The 18,926-nt window shown below is 33.4% G+C and overlaps 1 protein-coding gene across 2 annotated transcripts in view; it reads left to right on the top strand.

Annotated features, from left to right (window-relative positions):
- The window catches only part of CDH10 (cadherin 10), a 177,586-nt gene that overhangs the window by 145,863 nt on the left and 12,797 nt on the right, over window positions 1-18,926 (top strand). For both annotated transcript variants that reach the window (XM_014781554.2, XM_087443162.1), the window contains 4 exons: window positions 7,944-8,131; window positions 9,694-9,947; window positions 13,033-13,169; window positions 18,052-18,173. In XM_014781554.2, the coding sequence (XP_014637040.1) occupies window positions 7,944-8,131; window positions 9,694-9,947; window positions 13,033-13,169; window positions 18,052-18,173 (701 nt within the window). The remainder of the gene's footprint in view (window positions 1-7,943; window positions 8,132-9,693; window positions 9,948-13,032; window positions 13,170-18,051; window positions 18,174-18,926) is intronic.

Here is an 18,926-nt window from a genome sequence, read left to right as displayed (position 1 = left end):
GTTTTAAGCCACCTAGTTTTTGGTACTCTGTTATAGCAGCCCTAGGAATCTAATACATTTCCCAGTCATTGTGCCAAATTTAACACCCATCAGCTCTGTGTAATAGTTCCTATTTTACCACATACTTTTAACACTTGGTTTGGTGAGACTTAATTTTTGTTAATTTAGTAAGTGTAAAATGGTATCACATCATGGCCTTAATTTTCATTTGCTTGATTAAGATCCAGTCTGTTTCTCTCTGTTTATTTTTCTTTCTTGTTTCCCTTACGGTAATATGTTTTCCATTCACATCTTCGACTAATTTTTTTACTAATTTATCTATCTTTTCTTATGGATCTATATTTGTCCATATGTGTGCTGAAATTATCCTCCTCTCTTTATTTGTAATATGTTTCACTTTCTCTATATTGTCTTTTATTTATAGAAGTTGTTAATTTGAGTATCGATTGATTTATCAGCCTGTGTCATATGCTTTCTTAGTTGTTTGTTTTGATTTAGAAATGCTTTCCTTACTAAAGATCATTAAAATATTGGCCTATATTTACTTGTAAATTAATTTAAAGTTTTAGAAACATGTTTTTGTGAGTTTAGGATTTTTGTGGATAACTGAAAAGACACTGGCTCAGAATTTATAACTAAAATTTTGCACGTGTGAAGGAAATAAAAAGGGGCCCTTAAAGGATAAAGTTGGAAATTACCACATCTCATTGTAATCCCTCTCCCAGGTAGGTTAAAGCTGTCTTTGGTGGTAAAATAACTTGATTAATATATAGATATTACTTAGTAATTGCAACTCAAGAATTATTTTGAAACATGCAGGAAAAAGAGAGGAAACTTATGATGTTCATTGGAGGGGGAGATCTTGTGATAATCAAGGCAGAGAAACCTGCAACACTCTGGCAGGGCTGAATTTATCATTGCTGGGAAATTTAAAAACTTATTTGTAAAGATTGCTGATAAAATATTCCATTAAAATATTAAAGATCTGTTAGTTTGTTAAGATGATTTATATATGTGCGTGTGTGTGTGTGAGTCCCCCACAGACATTTGACATGTTGTTCTATATCTTACGGCACCTGACTCCATCATTCTCCTTCCTTTGTGGCTTTATGAGCCAAGTAGTTACAACTATATTTTCATTGAGCTATAATACATCTTTCTTGGGCTGTTAATGTCTCTCACTTTTCTAAAAGGCACTTGAGGAAGGAAGAAATGAGGGGAGGCAGTCCAGAAAGGTCCTCCCAGGTGGCATAATCTCAGTAGTTTTCTTGTCCATGCACAGATTCTCCCTGAAGTAACTGTAGACCGTCCTATGATCCTTCACCCCTTGTGTTGTGGATGCCCTAGCACCATCTTTCTCCCTAGCGGTTAAAGCTGCCTGAGTCTCTAAATACATAGCTCTCCAGGGTCATCTGAACTCATATTATGAATGTAAAATGTTGTTAGAGGTGGCTTGTGTCTAGAACCCCTCCACTGAATGCAAAACGCTAGTCCTAGTTCATTGTGGAGACTTTGCTGTTGTTAACCACCCTATGGATTACCTGAAGTTTAATATAAGTCCTCCTTGCTTCAAGAGGCCATGAAAATAAAGATCAATTTTGTGAAAATGGCAAATATCCTGAGGCTAAAAGGAAGCTTCAATTTTCCACTTACTTCTCTAGGTTCTCATTTCCCTTCAATTTGGGGCTTGTAATTTTTAAATACCTTTACGTGTGCATCTCTGTCTCTATCTATAATCCACAAATGTTGATTGTTTTTCAGCTGCAAAATTGTACTGGATTATCTAGCTTGTATTGCCAGCAACCAAATCTGATTTAATGTGTTTTAATCAACTAAATGATTATCTTATCGACAATCAAATTTTCAAAATGCTGGCCAATAGAACCAAGTTGATTAGTTTCTTTGTACTTTTAAATGATCCCATTAATCTTGGATATCTCACTTAATTTCTGCCTCAAGAAATCTTAATCTCACTTTCCTTTCCCTTCCTCAGATTTAGAAATCTCCAAGAAGACTTAGTTTATATTATGGAAAAACACTTGTATTAGTAACCTGTGTTTGGGCATTAGAGTTGTGTTTCAAGCTAGTGGCCTTTTTCAGTGACAAGGATTAAAACAAAAATGCCCTACTTTACAAGTATGAATTTATAAATAAAGATTTGTGTAGTCAGTTCCAATATTATATTGTTTCTATTCAAATACTTTTATTTCATTATAGTACAGGATTTTTCTCTTATGCTGAAAAGTCTTAAATCCTAATAGTATAAAGTACAGCACTCTAAATTCCTTTTGAAAGATACAGATATTTTATTTCTAAAGCAAAGGTCAAGTAACATGTTAAAAGACAATAATTTACTGTTATTTAAATTTTTATATCAAGGACATAATTAGATTTCTTATTTCAAATACAAATAGTTATCTTCCTTTTGGCTTTTTGAACATATTTGAACATTATGAAGCACAAGTTACTCCATTTATTAAAATTTTTGAATTCTGACTATATTAAAAAATTATGTAAAAAGAAACCAGGACTAGCTTAGAGACATGGTTCATTTCAGGTCTTGGGCAGGGAAAATATAAGATGAACCCGTAACATTTTGTGATGCCAGGAATTAAGGAAAAATGTGCACAAAACAATAAATAGCCATATTATTGTATTATGACATGTAGAATAAATGTCCTTGAGTCTATACTGATATAATAAATTAATTAATTAAAAATAAATAAATAAATAGATAAATAGAGGAGAAGTGTCAGCTTTTCCTTACAGAAGAATTCCAAATAATAAATGTGGAAAAAATGAAGAAAATAGAAAATCACCATTAGAAAACCGTAGTATTAATTATTGAAGGCAAGACGACTGATTGATGCTAAAATTAATGGGCAGATTTTTGAGAGACCCACAGGATAGTTGCATAATCTTAAAGTATATCTTCCAAGATATATATTGATTATAAAGAAAAATATTTACTTAACAAAGGAGAAAACTGGCAGAAACACTTTCTTAACCAAGTGATCAAGGTTTAACATCAGTCATAAGACATATTGACATCACATGCTCCCTGATGTGTGATACACTGAGAACACATCACTTCTGTGATAGAGCTGACAAAAATGCATAACCTCAACCTAATCATGAGGAAATATGAGACAAACTCAAATTGAAAGACATTTTACAAACTGATCAGTATTCTTTAAAAGTGTCAAGGTCATAGAAGACAAGGAAAGACTGAAGAACTCACAGATTGAGGGAGAGTAAGGAGACAGGACAACCAAATGCAAAGTAGGATCTCTGGAAAGACTTTAATGGAAAAGGTGATGAAATTCAAACAAAGGCTGGAATTTAGTTAATAGTACAGTGATTACAGTAGTGTTTCTCATAAACTAAACATATAAGTGATTGAGAATTAAAAATTAAAAATGAACTTGCTGAATGTTATACAATGAGATGTGATGGATCTTGAATTTTAACCCATATTGTATAACTATTTGACCCTTCTCATCTGGTTTTGGTGTCAGGGTTACACTGTTCTCATCTAGTGAGTTGGGAAACAATCCTCATTTTTTCTCACATTCTTTCTCCAGGAAGATGAGAAATTTTCTATATCATGAATGTTCTTTGAAAATATTTAAGCTGTTTGTATTTGGGAGAGTAGATCATTTTAAATCATACTTTATTTCCTCTTTAGTAGGGTTTTGTATATTTTTAATTATTTTTAGGAATTTACCACTGTAGCTAAATATTCAATTTTATTGACATATAGGTGTTCATAATAATCTCTAATCTTCTAAATCACTACATTATCTGCCATTGCATTTCTTTTTAAAAATTCTTAATAATACTTTTTGCCTTCCTCTCCTTTCAATAAGCAGTTTTGCCAGATATGTATTTATTTTGTGAGCCCTTTCAAAAACCCAAATTTTGGCATTTTTATTCTCTTTTTTGTATATTTGTTTTCAACTTCATTATGTTTTTATCTTAATTATGTCCTATTTCTTTGGCAATTATTATGTATTTCTTTTTTAGTTTCTTAGGTTTAATGCTTCGCTCATTAATTTCAGCTTATCTTTCTCTGTATGTCAACACATAAAGTTATAAATTACCTTTTCTAAGTGGAATAATTTTATCCACACCACATGTTTGTTTTTGTTTTTGTTTTTTGTGAGGAAGATCAGCTCTGAGCTAATAGCCAATGCCAATGCTCCTCTTTTTGTGCTGAAGAAGATTGGCCCTGAGCTAATATCCATGCTTGTCCTCCTCTACTTTATATGGGACCCTGCCACAGTATGGCTTAACAAGCAGTGCATCGGTGCGTGCCTGGGATCCGAACCTGTGAACCCTGGGCCACTGAAGCGGAGCTCACACATTTAAACTCTGTGCCACTGGGCCGGCCCCTGCACCACATGTTTTAATTTCTTTTGATTGCTTTTTCAATTTTTTTAAGTATCCAAATTTTTATCTTATTTGAACCATCAGTTACATAGAAGTTATTTAAAATTTTCTTATTTTAAAAATTTCAAGACAATGAGTATTTTGGGGTTGTCTTTTTTGTGTTAACCTCTACTTTAATTGTATCATGGTCAGAGAATTAAGTGGATACTGATTTATTAAAATTTATTCAAACTTGTCTAATAACTTAGTACTTATGAAATTGGGTTCAATTCATACTTGCTTGAAAAGAATCTGTATTCGCTAGATGGTTCATGCGGGTTTTGTATACACATCAATCAAATCATCCATATTATTTGTATTTATTTTGTTAAATATTCCATGTATTTGTAATATTTTCAATCTGGTTGACTGAGCATTAACTGCAAAAACATTAATGTGGCTGTATTTCAAATATACTCTAGATTTGAGAATAGATAATTATGACACTGAAGATTTTAACAGAAACCAGATTTTACAAGACATTGTAAACCAAATAAAGAAATAATTTATCCTGTCAGGGAGGGAAAAATTTCCCCTTACCCCTCTTGGATCTTTTGGCTGGTATAATAATTAAGTTCACACAAGATATATTAACAGGAGAAAAAAAAAAAAACAAATTTAATTTTGTACGTACGGAGGTCTCATAGATACAGGACCCAAGTAGTGACCAAAGCAGGCTGTTTATGTACCTTTTAGACAAAGAAACAATGAATTTGTGAAGAACTGACAAGACAAAGAAACTTAGGCTTGGGTACTAGTTAGTGAAGAAACTAAGCAGAGTTTGTTTACACAGTCTTTTCAGCCCTGATTTCCCTATCTCTGGTGATAAGGATGTCTCTACCGCCTGGTAGAAGGAGGGTACCTTTTTGTATGTGAGATTTATTTTCTGCTTTCCAGGGGACAGACTGGAGGATCAGAGTTTCCTTCTTGCAGCAGCTGTTTCTCAAGTAACGTTAATTCAAAATAATCAATGTGCCAAAGTGGCATATTTGGAAACAGACTACCCTAAATCCCATCAATATTAACATCAATAATAAGTGCTTACAGTAGAGCAATGATAACATTTTTATATTTTAGAAAGGTTACTTCTGCTACAGGTAATAAATCAATCTATTGAGGTGCTGCTTCTATAAGATTTAATTTTTTAAAGAAAGTCCTTGCAGTAGGTAGGCTAGAGTTAATGATGTTCTGTGATAGAAGCAAAGCTAGTGAAATAGATATATATCAAAAGGAAGAGTCAGAGCTTGCCAGGCAAAGAGTCATGTGGAAAATCTATCATAAGGAGGAAAAGTGTATAAAATTGAAATAAGAAAGGCATATTCAAAAAATCTAAAGGAGACCAGTGTTATGGAGAGTATTAATTAAGAGAAGAGTATGACAGGAAAGAGGAACTGATTTATGGAGGTCCAGCCTCTGTGTGTTTTATTTTAAGTACAAAGGGAGCAATCAAAGAGTTTTGAAGCTCTGAGTAATTATTGATACAATTATTGTTTTCAAAAGGATAATATGGCTGCAGTGTGTACTGAGAGAATCTGAGATTTGATTGGATTTGGTCAAGTAAAGGAGCTGGTAGACTAGTTAGGAAGTTTCTCATTTATCCAATACACAAATAAATAGATAGTGCCTACTACACTCAAAGAAATACAATGGGAAAATAATGGTGAAAAAATACAAAGTCCTTGTTTTGTATTACATCCCCATGGTACATACAAATAAATAAGTAAATAATATAATGCCTTGCAATGGGAAGTGATAAGAAGAGTGATTAATAGTGATATTTTCAATAAGATTGTTTTCAGTAAGGTTATTGGTGAAAGCTTCTGAGGAGATCACAGTTGAAAAGTCCCCTGAGGAGATCACAGTTGAAAAATCCCCTGAAGAATGTAAGCGAGACAGCCATCTGAATATCCAGGGACAAGTGTTTCTAGGAAAAGAAATAGCAAAGTCAAAGAGAGCCAATGAGACAGTAGCCAAGGAATGAGTGGAGTTTTTTTCAATAGGGTGTTACCAAAGAAAGAGAGAGAGAAAATGTAGAAAAGAGAATCAAAAATACAGGCTAAGAGAATTACTGGAGTGTGATGGAAACTGTCTTAATGATGTCTCCTAGGAAATGACTTACTAAACTGAGCAGATATAAGTTCCTGTATTAGTTTGTTAGGGGTGTCATCAGAAGGTACCTCAGACTGGGTGGCTTAAACAGCAGAAATTTATTTTCTCACAGTTCTGGAAGCTAGAAGTCCAAGATCAAGGTGGTTTCTTCTGAGGTCTCTCCTTGACTTGTAGATGGCCATCTTCTCTCTGTGTCTTCACATAGCCTTCTCTCTGTGCCTGTCTGTGTCCAAATCTCCTCTTCTTATAAGGACACTGGTCATACTAGATTAGAGCTCATCCTAATGTTCTCATTTAACCTTAATTACATCTTTCAATTACTGGATGGGGGTTAGGGGTTCAACATGTGAATTAGGGGTGGAAGGCACAGCCTTCCAAACACTTAATCCATATCAGTGCCATTTTCTTAGATTTGGTCAATTGTATTATGATTATATGAAGGTAATGGGGTAAGAGAGAGATATAGGAAATTAAGTTTTGACAAGAAAACTTTGAAAAGTCCAATTTGGTGCAAATGTTTCATGTACGTAACTAAAGGAAAAACACATTAGGAAAGATATACTCAGGCAAGAGCATGGCTGGCTAAGAGATCTGGACTTTATTATGTATATTAAGGAGAATTACTTAAGGTTTATGAGCAAGAAGGTGCTATAATCAGAAGTGTGCTTCAGGTCGATTAAGCTGTCAGTAAAATGTAGTTTATGATCAGGTGCTAAAACATAAATCTCATTAGCAGTAGAGGTTGTTCATGCACATCGTGGTGAACCCGGGACTTAGATAAATTCTTGTTTTGCTCTGGAATGGAGGAGAGTTCGTCAGAATTGAGCATTTTTACACTGACACTGTGAAAGACGTCTTTGTATTTCTCCCACAGACTATCCATTGTTTTTCCTGTCACAAGCAGAAATAGGATTCCTCCCCATTATGGCTGATTTCATGGAATTTTGTAATATTCTGCCCTGCATCTGAAATAAACTGAGTAGTAATAACTAAATATAAAAAAAGAAAAACGATTAAATATAAATATTCACTGCATATTCTGTGATTTGTTGTGATTGTATAAACATACATGGGTACATATCTGCACTCGAAGCAGATCTCTAGTTATTTGTGCAAAAGCAAAAAAAGACAACACGCTCATTTTTAAAACCAGAATTCCTAACATAATTAGAAGTTGGTACTCCCGTTTCATAATATGCACAGACCAAATCCCCAAAAGTTCCACTTTTCTGTTCCTAGACTTGAATATTATTCATATTATGTGTATTCACCTCATTAATTAGTCAACATCTAATGTAGAGTTTAAGATTTATTATGTTCTCGGATGCACATTTTACCTTTGAATATTCTATTGAGAAATCTCTCTCTCTCTTGTTCTCTCTTCTTTTCTTTATTCTTTGCAGACACCATCCATCTTCGAGTTCTTGAATCATCCCCAGTTGGCACAGCCATTGGAAGTGTAAAAGCAACTGATGCCGACACTGGGAAAAATGCTGAAGTAGAGTACCGAATTATTGATGGCGACGGGACTGATATGTTTGACATCATAACTGAGAAGGACACACAGGAAGGCATCATAACTGTGAAAAAGGTGCACAGCATCAGTATGAAAAAGAATCTGCCTGTTTAGAAAGTAGAGATTTCATTACGTACTATCCACTCATGCATTATCCGTTAAGAACTATCACTATCATGTTCAAATATAATTTTCATATATTTCAAATGAATATCATGTTCAAATAAAAATTTACATTGTGCATAAGTACGAGGGCCATAAAGCCAAAGATCTCCTTGGACATTTTGACAAAATATGTTTGTTAATTTAAATATGAAACCTGAGATTTTACAAAATAGAAAAGGCAAGTTAATATATGTGTGATTATATTTCTGAGCCACATTAATAAAAGCCCCCCACAGTAACACTGTTTTTTTAAAAAAAGTTAATAGCTAATAATGGCAATATATCACCACCGTTGGAGGCATAAAAAGTAGCATGCCATCTATCCAGATGTATGAAGCAATAATTAGAGTTGCTACTAAAAAGAGACAGCATGGATTGGAAGATAATTTAATTGTTCACATTTTCCCTTCTGCTACATAAATTAAACTTTTCTGCTAACATATGCTCAGTGATACAGTTTAGAGGTAACTAGTTTTTTATTGTAGAGTGAGTACCATCATTATAAGAAAATAGTAAGGCACAATCAAGTTTAGATCCTAATGAAACATCCTGAACACTCTATATGCATAAAATAACCACTTAAGCACTGGTTCATCATGAAACTTTCCCGAGATTCTATTGCAAAGCCAAGGTACACAACCAACTGTTTTTAAATGAACAGTTACCAGCAGAGGGGAAAAAGCAGCTTTCTTGCTGTTTTTTCATGGCTGGGAAGTAATAGTAATACAAATGGAATCTGCTGCTTCTCAGATTAAAAAAAGAAGATTGAGGGACTCTGAATCAATAATGCCTTTTTTCTAATACAACATACTTTTGAGAATAGGTGAGAGGCGGGGGCTTAATTTTATACTTGTGACAGTTAAACTATATCAATATCTAAGTTCCTTCTTGTTTCATATTGTAACCTAATTACTAATTTGTTATCAAAATTTTTCTCTTTCGTCTTTACCCAAGGTTTTCCTTATCTTCAATGTTTCATACAATTGTTGAAAGTTTTATTAGTCTTCAAAATTTCATCAAGTTTAGGTAGTACCACGAGCCCGTTAACTGAACGGAAGTATCACAACATAAATTTAAAATGATAACTGAATTTTTTGCTTAGAAAAATTTAGCAGTAGACAATACCTCAGCACACACACATGCACATACAAACACACACACACAACCCACCAGCCCATTTTTTGTAATGAGTCACCACCTTATGAGATAAGTTTTAATATCCTTTCCAGTTTTTCCAAGATTTAAAATCTCATTTTCCTGTTATGAAGTATTACATATTGAATACATAAAAAGTAAAAATTGAATCTTATCTGATATGTAAAGATTATATTTTTTTAATTACTTTTAATTGTTTATGGTTAATGAAAAACTTGACAGACCTCAACTGGGCTTTAAAAATCACACTGTAATTTGGAAGGAACATATAATCCATTTTTCCTCACTCTAATTTGATGATTTATTCTTTTATACAGCCACTTGACTATGAGAGCCGAAGACTTTACACTCTGAAGGTTGAAGCAGAAAATACCCATGTGGATCCACGTTTTTATTACCTAGGACCATTTAAAGACACAACAATTGTGAAAATCTCTATAGAAGATGTGGATGAACCTCCTGTTTTTAGCAGATCCTCCTATCTGTTTGAGGTTCATGAAGATATTGAAGTGGGCACAATCATTGGTACTGTAATGGCCAGGGACCCAGATTCTACTTCTAGCCCCATTAGGTAATTATGCCTGTGTTTAAGATGAAAAGAAAGGGAATTGAAGTAGATATAGAGATCATGAAATCTATTTAAAGCATTTAATGCATTGAAAGATAAGAAAATCTCTCCATAAATTGTACACAAATTTGGTGAGCACAAGTGTTTAAAGTAAATTGTCTCTTTTGGGGGGGGCAGGGCATGCACAAGTTTCATAGTTTACTTCAGTTTTAATCATGCCCTTTAGCTGGAAACTTGGCTTGTATTATCTATCTGTCTATGTAAAGTATTTGATGTTCTGACCCCTGGTACAGATAAAGGCAACTATTTAGGCTGTGCATTTACGATGTAACCAAATCACTTTATTTGTGCTTTCAGGTTCTTAAATAATATATGAGGTCGAGAAGAGTTTTAACAGCTAAAAAGAATATAACAATGTTATAATGCAGTTATATTGTGATTTTAGAAACTCCCCTATACTCCTGCCATCAAAGAGGGAAGTTTTTGTTGCTGTTGTTATTTTGGCTGCCTCAAAAATATTAGAACATTCCAGAAAGAACAGAGTAATTTCAATTTTTTTTCCTTTGCTTTCTTATGGCAGCCTAAAAACATGAGATGTGATAGACACATACGAATGAGAAAGACTCAAAGTTATCACTGACATTTGTTCAATCATTTTAAAGAAATATAAATATCTATACACAATATTCAATTCAACATCAAAATGACTGCTCACTTTAAACTGTTAGTCCATTGTGTGTTTTGAATTTCATTTGTTTCTCTAATTCTCAGCAAGCTGATTTCGCTTGCCCCTTGTTCCACGTGGACCAGTCAAGTAGGAGTTCTAACAGTTATGCAATTTCCAATTTCACTCATCTCTGACTCTTAAGTATGCAGCAGTGGAATGTAGGGAATATCTAATTTTATGTGCCATGTGACTCTAGCTTGATTTAATGTTAAAAATTCTGTAGGTTCTCTTCAAGTGAAGTAATATTTTAAATAAAAATTTTACCTAATTTGGTTTATATAATTTTACCTAAATATTTTCTTATATTCACACAGCATCACAGGTTACATATTGGCAGCAGAAACCTGTACATGGCAATCACCACGTACAGCTCCCATCTGCCAGCGTGACTTCCTCATAAATGCCTCTTCCTCAATCCATTTATCTTCATTGAAATTGCTGCATTCCTTGGATTTTTTTTCCTTTGAAGCTTTTAAATAACCAAAATAGACATTTAATTTTCCCCATTAAGTACTTACCAAGTATTTCCTTGGCATAGCTCCTAACTGACTTTAACAGGCTGTGTTCTGTGTTCCTGATTTTTAAATGGCCTTTTTAAAATGAAATATAATATTTTAAAAAGAGTTCAGTTTAAATCTAGTGGCATTATTAAGTGGCAACATAAAGATATTTATCCACATAATGAAATAGATTTAGCATCCTTTGTAGAATAAGGGTTATTATATATCAAAATATGTCTGTGGATTTTTGAACCAAAAAATAAAATATTTAATCAGGATGCAAGTCTAAAGACCAGGAGGAAAGAATACATTTACGTATACTGTATGCAACAGAATTAATGACTTCATTGCTTATTAATGACGTAGTTTAAACCGTGAAGGTTGATGTATACTTGAATTTATGCTAACTTGATTTAGAAAATGCAAATGAATATTCTTGAATGTTAATCTTGATAGACTACGCAAGTTAAATACATATATATATGGATATATGTGCAATACAAAACTGGATTTATGTTGTGTTAATAGAGAGGACTAGAGTTTATTAAGGAGATTTATAAATTACTAGTCTATTCTATTTAGAACTAATTTAAAATAAAAATCTAAAATAAGCAGTCCTCCAAAGTAAAACTACGTTAGCTGTATTGACATGTTAAATTGTTTTTCTAATGCAATTTATTCAAAACCATGCATAAAGATTGTAAATTTCAATTGACTTTTGTAAATATTATACAAGTTTAGATCACTAAAAGAAAAAAGAGTTTTATGGCATCTTTTTAATTATTTTGTATTATTATAAAACACAATTTAAAAATAATATTTCGTTTATTTTTCCTTAAAATAAATGACAGTTGTGGCGTAGGAAAACACATGCTATAACTGAACATTACTCCTATTCTTGTCATCTTTGTTTTCTTTATTTTTTAATATGGAGCATTAAATATAACTTAGGGATTATTCTTGCTAGCTCAAGAACTATAAAACATTTGTAAGGCACTGGGATTGTGGAGTGACAGGAACTGATAAAGGGTATAGCTATTTTAAACCTCAGCTGACGGTCCCAAAAGTAATGGGATTTATCCGAACTCCATCAACCTGATTGATAAACCTGGTGTTAGGCTTTAGAATGACACCCAACACAATACCTTTGATCAATTTGCAGCATAGTTGTTTTTTTATACATATACTAAGACTTTGTTTGAAACAAATGTATGAAAACTCCTATCCCAAACTTTTCTATTTTTAAAACATCTCTAATTAAAATGTATACATTTTATAATGATACATGTGGTTAAGAAACTGAAGGCACATATGTATTATACCATGAAGCTACTAAACACCATGATAAATTGATGACCTACTACTCTGAGGAAACTAAGGTTGTCTCCAGTTTTCTCAGTAAGGAAAAGACTTTGCTTCTCGGAATGATCTCTTGCATTGGATCCTTGTAATAATTCCTCAGCAGAATTCTCACTCACTAGGTCAAGTCAGCTGGTAATGTAACCACCTGTCATGCCAACTATTTTGTGGAAAAAATACATCAAGGTCAGTTGAATATGGCAATAGATAATGATTTAATAATACAAACGTTCAGAAGACCAACATTTGAATGCAGAACAAAGTGCCAACTCACGTCTTGGGAAGAAGTGAGGGAGGGGAGTTTATGTGTGTGTATGCGTGTGTGTGTGTCTGTGGGTGTGTCTATGATAAATTGGTGAAACAAGTCTGCATTATAGATCAGTAGTATGTACTTTCCTGAAATTATTATGTATTAATATATGTGTGTCTTTGCATTTCATCATTTTCTCCTGAAAACCATCAATAATACTGCCATGTATTTTTCTTTGCCCTCTATGTTCAGATTTTCCTTGGATCGCCATACTGACCTTGACAGGATCTTTAACATACATTCTGGAAACGGATCCCTTTATACATCAAAGCCACTTGACCGTGAACTAGCTCAATGGCATAATCTTTCTGTTATAGCTGCTGAAATCAGTAAGATGAATTTTATGTATATAATATTTAACATATATTCTTAGGTATAATTTTATATTACAGACAATTCCTTTTTAATTGCACACATGAATTGTAATTTTAATCCAAGTTTTTAAAAGGCTTCTCAACACCATAATGTTTTTCAATAGTTCTATATATACTGAGGGTGAGCTACAGGTATTCATAAATCTACGTTTAATATTAACTAATAAAAATGATCTAGAACTGGGAACTAAAGATATTCTCTTTTGGGGAAAAAGAAATTATTAAATTGGTTGCATGGACACTGAATTAAAATCTATGCTAAGTGCTGAATGTATATCATTTAACAAAAACAATTAGGTAGATATTATTACTTCCTTTTACAGAAGAAGAAGCCAAAGTATTGGTAATAATAGCTAACATTAAGCACTCTGTGCCAGGCATTATTATAAGAATTTTAAATTAATTCTCTCCTACTAATATTTTTATTGACCTTATTTAACCGAGACAGCAGTGAGACTCCAGAGGCTTGAGCAACTTGCCCAAGGTCACAATGCCACATGTAGTTAAAACTGGGATTTGAAACAAGCCGTTCTGTTTCTAGATCCAGCGCTTAGTTCTATACCTAATTTACAAAATTTCATCCAACTAGTAACAGGCAGAGCCAGGATTCAAAACCATATCTCTCTCTAATTATAAAAGTTCTTGCCCATACACAGGACTGACTACATAATTTGTGGAAGCCATTATAAAATGAAGATATCAAGCCTCTTGGTAAAAAAAGATTAAGAAATTTACCACAGCAACAGCAGAGCATTAAAACAAGCATGGCGCCCTTCTAAGTGTGAGGCCCTGTACAATTGCGCGTGCCCATGAAGCCAGCCCTGTCCACACGTGCAAACCTGTTCATGGTTTCTGATACCTGTCCTATGATGTACAAGGAGTAGAGCAACCCTTTAACTGTTTTAAAAAGAAACATTAATTAGGGAATGAATCATGGTGAAAAACTAAGCCTATAAATTCCAGATCTGAAATACTAAGCTGAATCCACAAACACATGTCAAGGTCAAGTTATTTGAAGTAACTGTTCCAGGATTTGGAAGGCAGAGCATTGGGGCTGAATCATCAAGAGTCTCAGAAGGCTGGAACTGGGTTAGACAGAACATTAGGAATGAATTCAAAGCTTCAAGATAAAATAGTCGATTTAGCTTTCTCTTTAAATCTGGCTCTGAAATACAGATTAACACCGCCATCTAAATGATCCTTTTTTTTTTTTTTTTTTGCAGTGAGATATAAATGACTGTGCCTTTTAAGGCTGACTGAAGATTTTTTGAGATTTTCTTTCAAGGGAAGTTTTTATTTCTATGTCGGTCTCCATATCACCATAGTTAGATGTGTCTGACAGGATCCAATCTGGTCATTCCAGAATCACACTAGTTTGTGCTCTCTGCTAGATTCAAGATCCTTATTCAAGCCTAATGAGCTAGAAATGGCATTTTCCATTTCAGATACTTCGAGAAAGTTAACTTCTAAAGCTAGTTGAAGTAATTACGATTCTGTAAAAAGCTAAGCCAATTAAGTTCTTCTTTTTAAGAACTAAACCTATTTTTTGCCCTTAAATAAAATCAGTCTATAGAGTAACTGCTGGAAATGCCTACCTGCCAAACCACAAATAGTCAGGGGCCCATTATGCTGTTCTGAGTATTAAATGGAAAGAGATGGAGAGGGAAACAGCATATAGGGAATTGTTTTGACTAGACTTTAGACACTGGGTTCATGGTAAGTGTGTCATACACCAAGCCCTGTGCAGGGCAGAATGATGTATGAATGTACTTCTTACCAATGTGTTTCCAGGCCCTGCCTTGAACAGTTTAATTCTACATTTCATGGCAGTATATCGCATCATATGGCAAATACTACTCCAGGTAATTATTCAGTGCATTATACTGTGGAATAACTTCTCTTTTATTCTTTGAAAAATATTTTTAAACGCCATATGGAGAATAAAAAATCTAAAATTAAAGTCACAATCAGGGATTGTAGAAAATATTGTAGTAAAAACCAGTGAATTCCTATAACCGCATCTGAAAATTGAATTATAATCATTGCAATACATTCTGAGGACTGTAAAGCAAAGTTTATGACTGAAGGACTCCATTATCTATACCTAGTTCCGTATTAGTGGAATTTCTTGTGCTAAGCAGGTAGAAAAGGTACACCTTTGTAAAGCCTGAGATTTCTAGATAATGATTTAAGCTTTCCTCTTCTTGGAGGTATAGAAAAGCCTGTGAATACATAGGAATGGTTTCACCTTGGGACATACACTTTAAGCTCCTTTATTGCTGATACATTCTTGCTACAGTAGAGTTTGCCTGGATGACTTTGAAAGAGACTCAGGTGGTAAATATATGCCAGCTACTATTCGGTATGATGCTTCCTTGGAATGCTTTATATTTTTATTTATACATAAGCTGCAGGATCTGCCAGTAAAAAGATTAATATAAGCACTATTTTTTGAATAAGTGACTCCAGGCCTGATGCTTTACAAAGCACATTTATCCCTGTGGATTTAGCTTTTGATTTGAAGAGCCCTGAGTTATTCATAGAGAGGCTGGAGAATCTCCATATTGTGTTAGGGGTGGGACTGGTGGTGCAAGTTTTTAGATATAAAACCTTTCTGTCTCTCAGCTTCTGTGGTATAGTTAGAAAGCAAATTGCTACCAACAAAAGAGTTATGTTTATGTCAAGACTTTATATTGAAAGAAAATATTTTACGTCCACTAACTATACAAGTACGTTAAAGAGCACATTCCAGAAAATATGGAAGAATCATAGCTTCCCACTCTTCTCCATAGCAACAAGTTACTTTAGGTAGTTGAGGGTTCATTTATAGGTGAACACCTCTGGGTATTAGCAAATGGTCTAGAATTAGAGGAGGTAGGAAAATAGTGAAATAGCATTTTTCTCCTCTCTCCACTTCTCCCCAAAGGTACTCCTTTTCAGACCCACATGAATTGTAGGAAAACTAGTTAACATATTTTTATTGTGTGGATGCTTTTTGTGGAGAAAGATAGCATAAGCTCTTAAGTAATGTAAGGAAATGAAGAAGATGTGACAGTGATAATAAAGATGAACTTAATAATAGCAGTCAACACTGATTGAGTGTTTACCAACAAATGGATGCTTTGATAAGAACTTTTCATGCATTAACTCTCCTAATTCTTCAAATAACTCTTTAAGGTTGGAAGTTCTATTTTGATTCATATGGAGTAAACTGAGGCATTAGAGAGGTGGAATAAATTGGCCGAAGTCTCACGATGAATGCGTGGTGGACCTGGGAATCAAAGCAGCTCTGTTTGACTCCAGGGTCTAAACTCTTAACCACTGACACACTAAGAAATGAACAATATGCAACAATACATTAGCAAATATGAAATCAGAATCTGAGAACTGAATACACATAGGTTAAGAAGACTGAAGTAAGACTGAAGAGGGGATGTGTTTTAAATTTTCCCTTGAAAAGAGGAAGGAAAGGTAAATACACTTCAAATGAGTTTAGAATTCTGTCTGCCTTCCTTCATACTATGTCAGCCTTGCTAATGTCCCTGCTGAGTAATCAGTTCTTACACATTATTTTTAAAAAGTGCTGATTTCATTATTTTAGTAACATTATAATTACATGGAGAGAAAGGAGGAGAAATAAATTCTTTTGAGTAGTGATACTCTCCCTATTTGTACGTATCTGAAAATGATTTAGATAAAATTAGAAAGTCAGATAAATTTTACAAGGGTAAATGATATTACTCATCACTCATGTTGGTAGAGGCCATTTAACAAGATTGCTGCTCTCCCTCAGCTCATCTGCTATTTTTCTGTTCTGCTTTGTTTTTAGATAATTATCTCCTTTCTCCTTTATATTCAGCTTGACTTTGTCAAAGTTCACACAGAAGTTGAACTATATACAAAGAGTGAGGTTTTGATATCATGAAGGCTGATGAATATAACCTGAATTTAAGATGTCACAACACTCTCAGATATCAGCACAAGTGCCTTAGAGAAAGCCATAGTAGAAATAATGCAATTATGACTAATATGAAGTTGTTACCCAAGGCTAAGCTAAATAGACATTTACATTTTTAAATTCCATTTATAAATCAAAACAATTTTTAAATGCATATTTTATGTGAAAACTTTGATGCTCTTGATTTTAGCATTTGTAGTAAAATAATCATGATTAATATATTATTTGTTACTATTGCACTAATTTTTTTATGCAAAATGGGACTGGATTGTTGAAATGGTAGCAATAACAGTTACTTTAATGAAATATTTGAACTCATATTTCATTGTGAGTTTCCATCCAATTTGTAAATTTGGTAGCCATATATTAAAATTCCAAAAGGAGAGTTGAGAGTAGCTGTTGGAATATATTTTAATGATAAAAATAGTCAGAGGAGTTGGTTGTAATATAACAACTACCACTCAGGAGTTAATGACCTTGGGCAAGTTACTAATTTGTTTAAGACTATTTCTTCATCCAAAAAATTGGTAAAGATTAAGTAATAAATAATGTATAACAAGAGTTTAATAAATATTGGTTGTCATTTTTTATACTTGGACAGTAAGGACACAAATATAATATGAACTCAATTACACTGGGTTGTGCTTTTAAAAAGATTCTCCAAAATAATAGTAGTGCTCATGAGCCCAATAACTGAATTCATGACTACTTAATTAGGCACTGTAGTAATTCTCTTTATTGCATTTGCTCATTATGTTTGTAGAATGAATGCAGTGCTTGTTTGTATGTTAGCACTTAATATCCACAAGATACTTATATAAATTAAATCTGGTGTACAAATGTGTCTTTCTCAACAAAGTTTTCCTTTCCCCGTTCTAGACAATCCCAAAGAGATGACTCGTGTGGCTGTTTTTGTGAGAATTTTGGATGTTAATGACAATGCCCCACAATTTGCTGTGTTCTATGACACTTTTGTATGTGAAAATGCCAGACCAGGACAGGTGAGCACCGGTAGGATTTAAAATCGTAGGAAGACTTTAATGGCATGTTAAATATTTTATTTTCACAATCTTGAGAGGAATGAAGAAACAGAGATAAAAACACTCATATATAGTCCCAATAATATAATTTAAAAAAAAAGAGGCTAATGTTTTTTAGGGTTGAAGATGTTTTAAATAACGGTATAACAGCTCTCATATTTCCTTTGTAAAGTTCTAATATAAAGATAAGATTTCATTGTTGCCACAAAAGTCCAGGTGTAAGAAGAAATTAACTTTTCAAACTTTCAAAAACAAAAGCAAATAAACAAAGAAACAAAGGAAAAAACCTGCTGCTGTGCCGTTAGATAGATATTGATAACTGCTAGAGAGATAGGAAATGAAGTTGGGAAAAAGAGACAAATATATGGGATCAGTGAAAATTCCATCAATATTCCAACGTATGCAAATACCATTCTGAAGCAAGGCTGCAGAATTTGCTCCGTGGATTACACATTGCATTTCATCATTATAGAAACACATAAAGTGCTTAATGACTTAGTTTTCATCCTTTAAAACATTCTTTCTGCATCAGCTTTGTTTATAACTCTTTAAGTCTTTTCCTCAGTGGACTCATTTTGTTGTTTGAAAAGCTCTAGCGTATATAGCTGAAAGAAATGCTCTTAATTGGTTTGAGTGCTATCTTCACAGAAGGAAGCTGCATGTTATAAATAATAATTGGGAATCAAATGTGTTTTATTAAAGAAAGAGGAGCCA

This window comes from Ceratotherium simum, chromosome 18 (genome assembly GCF_057802395.1).
Source record: "Ceratotherium simum simum isolate JZ-2026a chromosome 18, ASM5780239v1, whole genome shotgun sequence".
In the NCBI taxonomy this organism is placed as follows: Eukaryota; Metazoa; Chordata; class Mammalia; order Perissodactyla; family Rhinocerotidae; genus Ceratotherium; species Ceratotherium simum.
This window is presented reverse-complemented; position numbering and strand designations above follow the sequence as displayed.